Source organism: Zeugodacus cucurbitae, chromosome 5 (assembly GCF_028554725.1).
Source record: "Zeugodacus cucurbitae isolate PBARC_wt_2022May chromosome 5, idZeuCucr1.2, whole genome shotgun sequence".
Taxonomy (NCBI): domain Eukaryota; kingdom Metazoa; phylum Arthropoda; class Insecta; order Diptera; family Tephritidae; genus Zeugodacus; species Zeugodacus cucurbitae.
The window spans coordinates 69,378,237-69,392,308 of NC_071670.1; the positions used below are offsets into that span (position 1 = coordinate 69,378,237).

Consider the following 14,072-nt stretch of genomic DNA (forward strand, 5'->3'; position numbering starts at 1 on the left):
AATCAAGCAGAGTTGCTAATGCTTTCAAATTTTCAAATATTTTATTTTTTATACGCATGTCATTCTACGCAATATAATAAATATTTATATTATTTATATACTAATGCTACTGAGTTTTATAAATTATATATTGTTCAACGTACTTAAGGATGTATATATTTTTTTAAATATTTTTATTTTTTCCTTCATATTTAATAAGCTTTAATACTTTAATATTTACTATATATATTTTAATTTGCGCATAATTGCTGTTATAATCTATTTTATTTTTATTTATTTATTTTTCAAAGATTTTTAGCGCTTATTTGCTCTATTTGTTGTTATTGTTTTGTGTTGTATTTGAAAACTTACGTAATCGCACGTTTATTAAAATCTATCAACTCTCTTGCAGAACGTCCAAATAACTAACTTTAGTGCCAGCTGGTCAGATGGTTTAGCATTTTGTGCTCTAATACATCATTTCTTGCCAGATGCCTTCGATTATAGTAAATTAACACCTAAAAACCGAAGACAGAATTTTGAATTAGCTTTCACTGTGGCCGAGTAAGTACAACTGAACTGAACTATTGATATGCAATTACTGCATACTTACATATAAATTCTTATGTTGCAGTGAGAAAGCCGGCATAGCGCCACTACTCGATGTCGAGGATATGGTAGAGATGAAACGACCCGACTGGAAGTGTGTTTTCATCTACGTGCAAAGCATCTACCGTCGCTTCCGTAATTGCCAGTAAAAAAACGCTTTATGCGATTTAAATTAAAAAAAAAATCACAACGAAACAACAACTTCGACATCCAGAACTCTTAATCCGGTCACCAAACAACCACAAATAATCCATAAATACTAATCCACCAATGCCATGTCGATGCCGCACACCAAAAGCGTTGACTTTACTAAAAATAAGCCGAAATACATAAATGGTTAGGGCACTACGAGCGTTTACAGCGTTTAAACATTTTCACTAAAAAAATATTACTGCAAAATTTGTTTTTTAATTTATTGGTTATATAAATGTTAAAAGTGAATTGTGCAAATCACAAACCGATTTTACTACTTTTTCGATTTGGTTCGTGTGTAGCTTTGCTATGCATAAACAGAAAACAGTTAATTACACATTAATTAGACAATTCAAATTGTCCACAGAATTTACATTTGTACTATGTCTACATTTCTATTTGACAATCTATTGTTGTTGGCACAGAAAAGCGTGAATTTGTAAAAACAAAAAAAAAGTCTTCTTAATTGTAAAATGTTGAAGGAGCAAACTATGTTATTGATACTAAATATATTATATTTAACTTTTTATGACTAAATACATACGTACGTTTCGATATACTGCAAACGGCAGCATGCCTACTACATACATAAATATATGCTAACATTATGTTTATACTTCAATAAATATACACACACACACCCCAAAATACATACTCGTACATACAAATGATCTTTTTATTTGAATTATGCTATGGAATCGTGAATAACACAAATACACTCACTAACTTAAAACAAATGCAATCTTATCTCATGCTTAATTGATGATTACGACAAAAAAAAATAATAATGATTTCTCAGCAGCATATAAATGTATGTTAAATTTGTGCGATATTAAATTAAAATATTAAAGATTATTTATGGGAATCTAACTTTACGATTTTTATATAATTCTGTTTCAAACAACACATATACATATATATATTTGTTTTTGTATATACTAATTGTTGCTATGAGAATAAAAGAATTAACATTTTCAAGCTACAAAAAATAAAAATGAGAACGCATTTTTATTTAAAAGCATATATTTTGCGTTGAGGTTAGTAAACTCAATTTAATTGTATGTATGTATGTGATTGGCGTTGAACCGTTTAGCCGGTTATAGCCGAATCGATGAGAGCGCGCCACCCCTCTCTTTCCTTCGCAGTTCGGCTCCAGTTGGAGATTCCAGGTGTAACCAGGTCGCTCTCTACCTGGTCCCACCAGGTCTTCCTCGGCTTCCTACGGCGGGTACTGCATCGAACACTTTCAGGGTTGGAGTGTTTTCGTCCATTCGGACAACATGACCTAGCCAGCGTAGCCGCTATCTGTTCATTCGCTGAACTATGTCTTCTTCCACATATGGGGGGCTAGAGGAAGTGTTGACCTGATTTTGCCCATTTTTTGCTCAGAGACATACTATCTCTTCACTGAATTTCTTTAGAATATCTGAGAGATTTAGCGATACTTTCGGGAAAAAATTGGCCACAAGTACTGAGGTCCTCATGTTCGATATGTGGGGCCTTCAAAAGTTATAGTCAGATGTAATTAAAATTTGTGGTATATGGGAAATAGGCGTGGTTGTGAACGGATAACATTGGGATGCAAAATAATGTTATTCGTTGAATTTGGCCGAGTAGTTCCTGAGGGTTTTTGACCCATAAGTGGGCGGCGTTATTGCCCTTGTCTATTTTTATACTAATCTTAGTGCAGCTGTTTAGGTGTACAAAACTATAGTACTCTCTTTGCAACATGTTGCGAGCGTATAAGAATCATGAGCAGAGTTGCTGATAGTTTTACATTTTCCGAATTTTATTTCACCAATTTGATCGATACTTTTAAACATGTATTTTTTCTCGACAGGAAGCAAGCGTATCAATCTGGATGTGATCGATTATTTTTATATTTCACTTACGAAGTGAAAGCTATCTTATTTAATGTAATGAAACTAAAAGTGTTCAAGATAATGTTGTCTTTCTTGCAAACGTCAGTTAGTTTTTCCCCAAAGTATTACTCAAATATTACATTTCAAATATTTTTTTATAATATATTATATTTCCCATTATCGCCAGCATTCACACATTTCACACTCCCACAAAAGCCTACTGCTTACAATCCACTGTCAGCATAAATTATTTCTTTGATTTTGAAGCTCTTGGCGTTGTCACTTCACATCGAAATAAATGAAAAAAATACATTAAAATTCGTTTAGTATGAAATTCCTAGGAAATTCAAGCAAAATTAACCGTTGATTGAGTAGAGCAGTTTTTTATTTGAAAGCCTCAAGCTGCAGCAGCCGGCGCCTCCAGATACTACGTGTTCTTCCTCTTTTGTCGCAGTTCCACAAACACCGACTCCAGTTTCGGCATCAATACCACCACCACCAGCACCGCCACAGCCGCCGCCTCCACCCCAGTCTTTGCTGCCGCGATCACGGACAACGCCCTTCGGCGCCCTCTCATCGCTACCATCGACTTCAGCGACATTCCCAGCAATAAGACTAAGGACCAGCGGCATGCAAGGACTATCGGAGGCGACGGCCATACGTCTATTCAACAGTGTGGTGACAACAGAACAATTAGCCGGTCCAACAGCGGCACTCAATGCCAACTCCATTACATCGCTCAATGCGGTGGACGAGTGCAAGTCGATTACAACCATACAATCGACGAATGAGTTCGGCAATGCTTGTCGCATATGCCGTTGCAATCGTAGCGACATGCAGTTGTCGCGCTGTCCCTGCCAGTGTCGCGGCAGTGTGGTAAGCGTTCGCTAAACAATATTATGATTATCTGACGGCTGACTGTTCAAAATGTGCGTTCGTTTTAGGGGTTCGTGCACATGCCTTGCTTGAAGCGTTGGATTTTGCATCGACGTGATACGCGCTGTGAGATATGCAACACACCGTTCGATGTGCCGGATGAGAAGCTGAACGTGCGCCGCATGCTGAACGCGCTGTTGTGCGCGCGTTGTGGCGGTGCCATCATGAAGCATCTACTATTCAGCGTGTCGCTGCTGCCGCTGGCTCATGTCGTCCTGCAGCAGGTACTAATTTGCATGGACAACATTAACGCGAGTCCCAACGAACATTTGACGGTGCAGGAAGTGATGGTGGCTTCATGCGCGCTTCTGACATCAAGTATGTAACTAAGGCCCACAATTTAGTTAAGAGTATCAAGCGTATAACATTCACTTCTTGACTTAGGTGCGCTCTTCTTCCACTTCTTTGAGTTCATAACAACGCGCTTTCTGATTATTCGAAACATATTGCATCAGTGGTGGATGTTTGGCAACCAGGAGAACTTCACAATCATCGAGGTGGACAGTGAATATTTTGATGTCTTCTGAAGTGACCAATGCAATGCAAACGAATAGTTTGAAAACACTCGAGTATTCGAAATATAAAAATGTATTAGACAAAAATTGTATAAAGTAGTAAATAAAGAGAAAATCACGATGAGAGCGTTCCTTGCCAAATGCGTTTTTTATTAGCATATTTGAAGTGGTTTCAAAATCCGCACATAGCGGCTTAATGCATTGCATACATTTAAGCGCTTGCGTAGCTTGATCGGCAATTTATCGCATGCGATAAATACTACCAGAAATGCTTTTAGCAAATACTGTATTTGATTCTATACCCAGAAAAAGCTCAATTATTGTTATATAATATATAATTACTAAATTTGATAAGTGGTTATTTGAACATTTTTTGTGCATATATAGACACGCTTAACCACATGTTAAGATCTGCAGGTAGCCAAAGTGGCAAGGATTACAATAGAAATGACTTTTATATGTACATATGTGTATGCTTTTCTTCAGCATTTAAATGGCACGGGCAGGTACGAATGTCATCATTTACAAAGTGTTTGAAAGGGATTAGTTCTACAGTGGAATATACACACATACAGATGGTGTCTGCAAGGATTATCTCCGAAGAAAGTTACCATATGTTTTAATTTGTTGACTGCGTTAGGGGTTGCCTTAAATTGACATTTTACGCTGGTATTATTATTATTATTATTATTTTATTATTCAAGAATGCTTTTTCTACAAATATTGCTTAAAGACAAGCAAAAATAGAAGTTTTAAAAAATTTTATTTGAAAATACATACATATCTGTTATAGTTAAAACTGTTATAGAATTATATATTTTAATATTAGGTCTACAACTTTGCTTCCGGCGTTTTTTTGTAAATTTAAGTTTTTTTGTATAAAAACGGTTACGAATGTCGATGAGCCTCAGCCGCACTTTTCTTGGAATTAAAAAAGAAAAGCCAAATTTCCCGCAAATGTCGAGAATTCGGCTCAAAAAGTGACATTTTCAGTTGAGAATAAGTTTGGGATGCAAACAGATCTCTACAAATATTTTGTTGGGTGAATGTTGACAAAAATGTCCAAGAACGATATAAAAAAATCGATTTCATCGACCAGTGCTTGAGTGCCTAGAGACATTGATTGGAAAACGGCGGAAGTTGTAGACCTACAACAACATAAAATACAAATTATTCCATTGATTGCGATTAGAGAAAGTGTCACACACTAAAACTTCTAACAACCTAGTATTTTATGATTAGGTGGCAACGCTATTAAATTATGTTTAAGCGTTAACACTACACTTATTTATTTACCTGCTCTCACTTTATGTGGCAACGCCGTTGTTGAAGACTCTCCACGGAGGTACAAAACCCTTCAGTAGGTTTCCGACGCTTGCTTGGTTCGGATATAAATATTTCTAAAACAATTTTCGTATTTCGGTGCTGTGTAAATTTTGTGTTTGTTTTGATTTTCGCGGTTAATTATTTTTGACCTAATGGTTATAGCTTGAACTTGAATTTAAGTTCGTTTAAATCTTAAAGAAGCAGAAAGTAAAGAAAAAACGGTGAACTCTTTTGGTGGCAAGTGTAGTGAAAAACATAATTATTTGATAATGGCAGAGCAGACCTTTAAATCGCCAGCTACATTGTACAAACAAAGTTTAGATAGTTTCATGAAATACCTCACAAACGACTATATCGTAGTGAAAGAGGATGAACCGTTAGCACTTACTGTAAAATTCATTCCCCCTTCATTGAAGGAAATGTGGAAGTTCGAATTCATGCCGACAACACTTGTTGCTGAAATTTTATACGAAGTAAGTTTAACTGTCACGAAGAAAGAAAATTCGAAATAATATATAATATAAGTTGCATAGTGATTTACTTGACGCAGAAACTCACTAAAAATAAATGTTAAGTCTTTAGTTTGAAAAACCTAAACCAACTCAAAACTATTTTTTATACTTTAAGCTTTCTTAAAGCTCTGCAGTTTGCACTGGAATAAAGTTCTTATGTATTATATATGTACTCATAAAGCTCGTTAATTTGAATCTTTCGAACAGATCAGCTTGTTCAGCTTTCAGTTTCTAATATTAGTTTAATTATACTAAATTTTATTTCGAAAAAATTAAAAAAAAAATTGTTTCATACAAATGAGAATATATTTAACAACTTATCTTTTATAAGTATTATATATCAGTAACACTATATCGAAATGATTAAATAATGTTTCAGATGACCATGACGGACGAATTCAATGAGTTAGTGATGAAGCAACTTGACAATCTCAACATACTGGATAGCTTACTGCAGGATGAGCGATCAACGAGTAAGCTTTTTATGTGCTTGACATTCGCGAATAATAAGAGCCCTGCTTACATGAAGAAATTGCCAGCTAGTTTCGCCTTACACTGGCACAAACCAGCAGGCCTGAGACGATCGCTTTACTCCGAACTTGTTAAATTCGGTTTGAGATTGGGTTCCTTTCTATGTGAAAATGGTTTTATGCAAGAGAGTATAAAAGTATTGACATTTGTGGCAGAGAAAATCAGTCTAATGGCAGAGAGTGATTCCAAAACGATACAATATTTGGACTGTCTGCAAAGGTAATGAATGCGTCCATAGAAAATTATATGTAAATGTAAAAAATTTAATCGATTTCACTTGTTTTGCATTTCATTACAGACGCTTATATTGCGAAACATCGATATGGGATACTTATGCTGCCTCACGCACCTTAGAAAAAATAGGGGAAATTCTTGGTGAATCTGATTATGAATATTTACCAGATACGTTAACTGTCCAAATCTTTACACAGACTTCGGCGTTCCATTTAACGCGGCATAAATTCGAAAAAGCCTATGAATTCAGCACCATGGCCATGCAATATTTGAGCGAATCTATGCCGAAGAGGTATGTACATATATAATATTCGAAATATTTTTGCCTATTAATGATTATAAAATACATAATTGCAGGATTGTGGTGGATGCACTACGAAATACAGCGAAAGCGTGCATGGCCGTGCGTGAATACCGCACGGCATGTATGCTGATCAAGCAAGCCATCTCCATGGCAGAGTAAGTTTAATAACAAGACTGTACAAGATTCGGCTGGGTATTGGACCAAACTAATTTTTTCCGGGAAATTGAGTCATATGTAAAAGAGTGTATTCTTCGATTTTCGAAGTTAGCATCCAAATTCGAAATATTTGAATTCGAAGTTCGATAAAGGTACAGGATATAGCTAGTGAAAATTCCAAAAAAAAATCTTCTTAATTCAATGGTATACAAACCTTTTTCGGTAAGCTTATATAATAGATGTTATAAGAAAGAGGTCCAGTATTTTTATTTTGATATACATTTTTTATTGTTCTTTTCGAAGATCAAACTTTAACCTTTCATAGCATCTGCCATATAAGCTTGACGGAAAAGTTTCATACATCATTGAGTTAAAAGGAAAATGTAGATTACATCCATATTTTGGAATTTTTAGTAGTTGTATTATGTAACCAATAATAATAGTTTTAAAAAGTCCTTTTTCGAACTTCGAATTCAAATAATTCGATTTTGGAGCCTAACTTCGAGAATCGAAGAATACAATTTTTTTGGTTCTGACTCATTCTCCTGGAAAAAAATATTTTCTACCAATTCCCGGAAAAAAAGTCCATATTGCCGTATAGTGTAATGAAATAGAATATACATATAATATTCATACCATCAAAATTCATTTTTCGTTTCCATTTCTTATTTCCATTTCCCATTTCTTTGTAGGAATGTGTTTGGACGTAATCATTTAAAATATGCCGATGTTATGTTCGATTACGCGTACTTTCTGCTCATTTACGATAAAGTCGAACGCGCCGTTGAGATTTACACTGAGGTTAATAAAATTCGACTTAACAAACTACCACGCGATAGTTTTCTCATGGGTTTGACGAAGGCTGCGCTCGCTAATGCATACTATCTGCAGAAACATAGATCTAACGGCCTTGTAGACAGCGCGTTCGAAGTGTTGTCTAAGGAACTTTCGATAACAAACCTATTGCTTGCATCAGTCTTTCGTCTAAAGTCATTGGTTAAATCAGAAGTTGCATTTGATAAATATAGAAGGTATTACAAGACTAAAAAATACGATTTCAAAAAGTATTTGAATGTACAAATTGAGTCTTTGAACTTATGTGTGAGTTTTGAAGGTGAACAGAACTTATTAACAGCAAAAAACTATTTCGAATTAGCGCGTCTTTACCAAGCATCGAAACAATATCAGGTGAGTGCCAAAATGCAATGAGTTCAGCTTTTAATGTTGTAATGTTGTTTACAATATTATTTATTAATATTATTTCAAATATGTTTTTGCGATTTAGGATGCCAAACGCAGCATTGCAAAGTGTGTATGGATTACAATGACAGAGATGGGTAGCTCTGAGAAGGACGCCCAGGACTTACGTGTTTTGGAAAATTATTTAGAAAAAACAAATGAGGAACGTGATATTCTGCTGAAGGTGCAAAAGGAACCGTTGTTCCTCAACATCATTGAAGCATGTAAGTATGCTACAAATACGAAAATGAATTGGAATATTACAATAAAAATTTGTTACCGTTGTGATTTCCAGCTGATCGTGCACTGGAAGAAGAATCTACAGCATCGCCTCGTTTTTACGATGGTTTAATCGATTTGTATCCACCTGATAAAGACTACCACAAACAATTGACAGCTATAGCAACTACACAGGGTTGGAAGACTTCGTCCGAAGGCAGCAATGACTTTTGGTGCATAGAGTTTCTTAAAGCTACATATTTTCATGAGTCTGACACGGATTCGGAATCGGATTGACAATCAGCACGAGTTGTTACTGGCTTTATAGACAGAATCGACAGGGTTTACTCAGCTGAATGCCTTGCATCGGGATATGTGGCGCATAACAGTGAGGATGACACCAACGATTTTATAAATTGAAATTACGCCAGTTTCAACTCGTGGCTTCTATAGCAGTGTATTTGTTAGATAAATACATTGATTCGTGTTGTGATAAAACTAAATGAGAGGACCGCTTTGTTCTATTCATAATAATAATTAATAATATTAAGTTATAGTATTTATTTATTTAGTATTAGCATTAGCATTATAACATGATGAGTTTAAATTTTAATTATGTTTATTATTCAAAAACAAATTTGCTTTATTTACATCCAATTAAGTTTACGTGTAAATCTCTACATGTCTTTATATCACGATGTACAATAAAAAAAAAGAATCGCCAACTCCCTTAGATGTGTGTTTAGATACAATAAAAAATCTGCTGGGTATTATACCAAACTATTTTTTCTGGGATGGTATTGACGTATATTCTCAGATTTTCGAAGTTAGCCTCGAAATATCGAAAAATTTGTCTTCGATGTTTGATAATAGCCTTTTTTTTAGATAATTATAGGATTTTTGTTAAGTAATCTATCCTCTTAATAAAATGGTCAAAATGTGTTATATATGACAAATGCTATAAGGGGTCAAAGTTTGATGTTCGAAAATAATAAAAACTTAATATTTCGAAAAGTACCGGACCATTTTTTTCTCCCTGGAAACATTGTTGAGTTCAATACACAGAAAGAAGATTTTGCCATATAGTGGAATTCTTAAATCAGAGTTGTAATTGGTTTTGAAAATAAACTTTAAAAACAGGAAGGGCTAAGTTCGGGTGTCACGAACATTTTATACTCTCGCAATTAATTTATTTAACTTTATTTATATTATATAATACACAATTTGATTACATATTCGGCATATATATAAATAAATATAAATTGAAAATTTGAAAACCCTAATATTAAGTATATGGGAGATAGATGAAGTTATGACTTGATTTCACTAATTTTTGGCACGGAGACATATTAGAAGAAACATATTCACTCAAAATATCTGAGAGACTTAACTATATTTTCGGTAAAAAATGTGTTAGAAGTACTAAGGTCCTCATATTCGATAGGGTCTTGAAAACTTATGGACCGATTTCGACGTTTTTTTTTTTAGAAGGGTGATGGCACTCTTTAAATACAGTATTTCAGCGAAGTTCTGTTCCGATATCTTCACTAGTACAGACTTTATATATTGTAAAGTAAACTATTCAGACCGACTTCAGAGTTCTGGCATATGGGAAGTAGGCGTAGTTGTGAACCGATTTAGACTATTTTCACAACATATCATTGGGAAGGTAAAAAGATATTATGAACCGAATTTCATTGAAATTGGTCTAGTAGTTTCGGATATATGGTTTTTGACCCATAAGTGGGAGGCACTACGCCCATTTAAAATTTTGTATACCATTTTAAGTGCAGCACTTCTGTACCATCTTTATAATGAAATTCAAGGTTTCTGATGGTTTTCTTTACTGAATTAAAGCTATTTTAGTAGTTTTCAACATAACCTTCGTATGAGAGGGGGGCGTGGATATAATCCGACTTTCTCCATTTTTGGACTGTACCTTAAGGAAACCACTGTAGAAAGTTTCTTTGATATAACTTTAGTAGTACAGCAGTATATTTCAAGCAGAGGTCTTTGCTATTGGAAAGCAGCAGAGCTAGCCTCCAGCGCACAAGGCCAATACTCTAAAATTAATATCTACGTAGACAGCCAAGCGGCAATCAAGGCAGTAACCTCGTGTCGAATATCGGCCAAAAGTGTCCTGAGCAGCAGGGCAGCAGTGGTGAGGGTCGCCAGAAATATGAGGCTACACTTCTACTGGGTGCCAGGCCATAAAGGCATCGAAGGCAACGAAATCGTAGACGGGATTACCAAGAGTACAGCTGTCTCCCGGAAACATGATCAACATCGCTAAACCCATGCACATTCTATACGATGACATAGACAGGTGCATGGCAAGAAGAATCATATCTCGCTGGAAGGATCTACCGGGGTGTAAAACTGCAAAGGTCATGTGCAAAGCGGTAGATCAAAAATATACAAGGTTCCTACTGGAGCTCGATAGAAAGGGCTGTAGGACCATGGTTGGCATTCTTACCGGTCACAGCCTTGTAGCGGCACATGCCTATAAAATGGGGCTGTCAGATCGGGAGGAATGCGGAAAATGTCAAGAGCGGGGCACCAAGGAAACAGTGGAGCATCTCTTGTGCGTTTGTCCTGCGTTAGCGAGACAGCGTTTTTAGTACTTAGGGGCCCCACAGTACGATAAGTTAGAGGAGATATCGTCAGTGAAGCCTCATAAACTATTAAAATTCACGACAGGCGCAGACATCGTGAACGATGACTACTACTCAGGGAACACGTGAAGGCACTCCATTCTGGTATCGCAAAGGGCCATAACTGGTCTATGCGTGACCAACCTAACCTAACCTTAATGTATGGCTTAGTTATAGCTTTTTAAGTTTTTTCGGTTATTACCATTTTGTGGGCGTGGCAGTGGTCCGATTACGCCCATCTTCTTAATTAGATCATCATTCTTAAATCAGAGTTGTTATTGGTTTTGAAAATAAAATTTAAAAACCATTACAATATTAAAAATATTTAGAGCAGATAGTCACTAAAAATTTTGGAACTTTTTTCCTTCACAATTAATTATATGCTTCATTTCCTCTACTAAAAATGGAAGCCCCATTCCTGTTGGTCGAGCATAATTTCACTTTTCCTTGCCACACTTTTCTTTTTCACTTTTTCACTTTTTGCTTTTGGTCATTTGGGTTTTTAATTTATTTTTTATATTTGGTCTTGTTTTACCATTTTCACTACTCAAGTGATTTTATCACCCATCCGCTCCCGTTTAACGCTCGTCATTGGTGCTGAGCAGTTAGCGATGCGAGTTGACCAACTCCGTTGATACACACTCGTACTCATCGGTAAGTATTTTTTTAACTGTAATACACATACATACTTACATGTACATATGTGTGCCACTGTCACTTTTCATTAATGAAATTAACGACCAAACATTAAAACTACCACAACAAAGACGACATCATTAAACAATAGTACTACATATGTACATATGTATATGAAAGTATGAAAGTACAAGAGAATTAAGCATGGAGCGCAAGCTTGCGACTGCTGTAGATGGATTGGATGGTTCTTATGTAGGCAAAGTTGTCTCTTAAGCTTAATGTCTTATCAAATGGTCAGAACCTAACCACACCCGAGATTTAAAACTTATAACTTTCTCATAGATTATATGGGTGTATTCGAAATTTGTTTAAGGTACATATTTTGGACTTTAAGTTCAAAAAATCTACGCAATATTTGGTAGACGAGTTGTCAATGAAATAATAATAACGTTTACCTATATAGACAGATACGTAGCAAACTGTCGTACGCGACCATTCACAAAATTCTTTAAATATCCTCAGTTCTATATCTTTATCCAGGATATCCGCTTTAACGCATTCCCTAGAATCAACGTTCCATCGATATGTGCCTTACCAGTTCCTAGTGGGCTGTAACTATATATGATCGCAATTTTATAATTTTACTGAGCTTATCTCAAGTTCTAGTGAGTAACTCCATCATCTTACTATGAATCAATTGAATCACACGCATATGGGAAAAATGTACTAACTGTTAAGAATTAAATATTCACTATAAATTGTGTGAATCACAAAACTGATTCCCACATATAACCATTAATTGTCTTGTCAGCTTTTCTCTTATTTAATATGTGCTGACGGCCATGCGCATTAGTTGAAATGCAAATGTAAAGTGCTCAAAACCATAACAATATACTCGTATATTCAATTATTAATTAAAATTACATGGAACTGTTAGGGGCTGCCGTTCTATTTACTACTCTTTACGAATAGGATTAAAGATTCTGCAAAACTTTGCCATAATCTTAATGACTCTGAAGCTATTTAAACTGAACTTAGGAATGAAAAAAAAAACAAATTGAATGGATTTACTTACTTCGCATTCAGGCGAACCGGCTGTCTCCTAAAACTCCATCTGAAACATGGTTTTTGTTTAGAAATGATAGCTGGTTTAGAGAATTTAATGCCGTAAAGGTCGGGTAGATAATACATTCGTTATTCTGTAATAGTTAATTTGTATTCGAACTTCTTAGCTCTTCCTTTATTAAGTGCAGCTTTTCGGTATAGATTTTCTTCCTTTTATAGTACTGTTACAGAGGAGACCTCTCCCTTACCCTACTATTAGCAATATAAACAATTTTGAATATTTTTGGAGTTGTAGATTTTAAGTTCATTCGAACATCCATAACTCGAACTCTCGAATTGGCAATAAAAGTCAAATTTCAAATAAATTATCTTCCGTAACTCGGAAGGAAGACTGTATATGCATTTCGATTCACTGAAACTACTTTCATATATTGGTTCATCGTGAGAACACTTTACTTATCTGGTATGTGATATTTCATAGCTGATTTCACGATATATACTGGTCTATGCTCGGTCCTGGTCTTTATACATAAAACGATAAGTGTGCGAAAAAAATACAACTTTTTTTGGGATTTGTATCCATAAATATGCATATGTACATTCATATATACGAAGTATGTTCAAAAACTAATGGGAATTTTAAAATTTCGCGTATTTGGGGAGGTCAATTGTCAAAATAATTTTTATTATGTTGATCTACATGACCCTGAAATACGATAAATTTTAAGTTGTTTTCGTTGCTTTCTTTGTCCGTAGCGGCGTAGCGTTAAGATTAGACGTGTTGTCACGAGCTCGTGAATTCTTGGCCAAAAACAATACTGCAACGATGCCCCAGCCTCCATATTCGCCAGAGACATGGCTCTGTGTGACTTCTTCATAACTCCAAAAATAAAGAGATCCTTAAAGTGTCCTCGTTTCACAATCATACGAGAAATTACCAAATGTGCCAAAGGCTATCCCAAAAATCGAGTTCGAGAAGTGTTTCGACGATTGGAAGAAGTACATACATAATATCGAATGGGGATTATTTTGAAGGCGACAACATTAATGTAGACAAATGAATAAATAAATATATTTTTTTTTCAGAAAACAGAAATCCCAAC

The 14,072-nt window shown here is 35.3% G+C and overlaps 3 protein-coding genes across 26 annotated transcripts in view; all 3 read left to right on the plus strand.

Moving 5' to 3' along the window:
* LOC105215565 (smoothelin-like protein 1) overlaps nucleotides 1-1,440 on the plus strand; it is a 55,379-nt gene extending 53,939 nt beyond the window's left edge. For all 24 annotated transcript variants that reach the window (XR_008471432.1, XR_008471433.1, XM_011189544.3 and 21 more), the window contains 2 exons: nucleotides 392-543; nucleotides 614-1,440. Coding sequence is in view for 22 of the 24 variants with exons in the window: in XM_011189544.3 (XP_011187846.2) it covers nucleotides 392-543; nucleotides 614-737 (276 nt within the window). In the remaining 2 variants the exon portion in view is untranslated. The remainder of the gene's footprint in view (nucleotides 1-391; nucleotides 544-613) is intronic.
* A 1,423-nt stretch (nucleotides 1,441-2,863) lies between these two features.
* On the plus strand, nucleotides 2,864-4,234 carry LOC105215567 (E3 ubiquitin-protein ligase MARCHF7). Its single transcript, XM_011189557.3, has 3 exons — nucleotides 2,864-3,518; nucleotides 3,587-3,896; nucleotides 3,963-4,234. The coding sequence occupies exons 1-3, from the start codon at nucleotides 3,273-3,275 to the stop codon at nucleotides 4,103-4,105; spliced, it is 699 nt and encodes a 232-aa protein (XP_011187859.1). The 5' UTR covers nucleotides 2,864-3,272; the 3' UTR covers nucleotides 4,106-4,234.
* A 677-nt stretch (nucleotides 4,235-4,911) lies between these two features.
* LOC105215568 (amyloid protein-binding protein 2) lies at nucleotides 4,912-9,536 on the plus strand. The gene is made up of 7 exons (XM_011189558.3): nucleotides 4,912-5,892; nucleotides 6,311-6,681; nucleotides 6,761-6,988; nucleotides 7,054-7,155; nucleotides 7,849-8,344; nucleotides 8,442-8,619; nucleotides 8,691-9,536. The coding sequence occupies exons 1-7, from the start codon at nucleotides 5,689-5,691 to the stop codon at nucleotides 8,909-8,911; spliced, it is 1,800 nt and encodes a 599-aa protein (XP_011187860.2). The 5' UTR covers nucleotides 4,912-5,688; the 3' UTR covers nucleotides 8,912-9,536.
* Nucleotides 9,537-14,072: the final 4,536 nt, after the last annotated feature.

Excerpts from the sequence above, each read along its gene's own strand:
- LOC105215567 (XM_011189557.3), top strand. The coding sequence starts at position 3,273 with ATGCAAGGACTATCGGAGGCGACGGCCATACGTCTATTCAACAGTGTG. Across the intron at positions 3,519-3,586 it reads GCCAGTGTCGCGGCAGTGTG|GGGTTCGTGCACATGCCTTG; the intron begins GTAAGCGTTCGC and ends CGTTCGTTTTAG. Across the intron at positions 3,897-3,962 it reads ATGCGCGCTTCTGACATCAA|GTGCGCTCTTCTTCCACTTC; the intron begins GTATGTAACTAA and ends TTCTTGACTTAG.
- LOC105215568 (XM_011189558.3), top strand. The coding sequence starts at position 5,689 with ATGGCAGAGCAGACCTTTAAATCGCCAGCTACATTGTACAAACAAAGT. Across the intron at positions 6,682-6,760 it reads TATTTGGACTGTCTGCAAAG|ACGCTTATATTGCGAAACAT; the intron begins GTAATGAATGCG and ends ATTTCATTACAG. Across the intron at positions 7,156-7,848 it reads CAAGCCATCTCCATGGCAGA|GAATGTGTTTGGACGTAATC; the intron begins GTAAGTTTAATA and ends ATTTCTTTGTAG.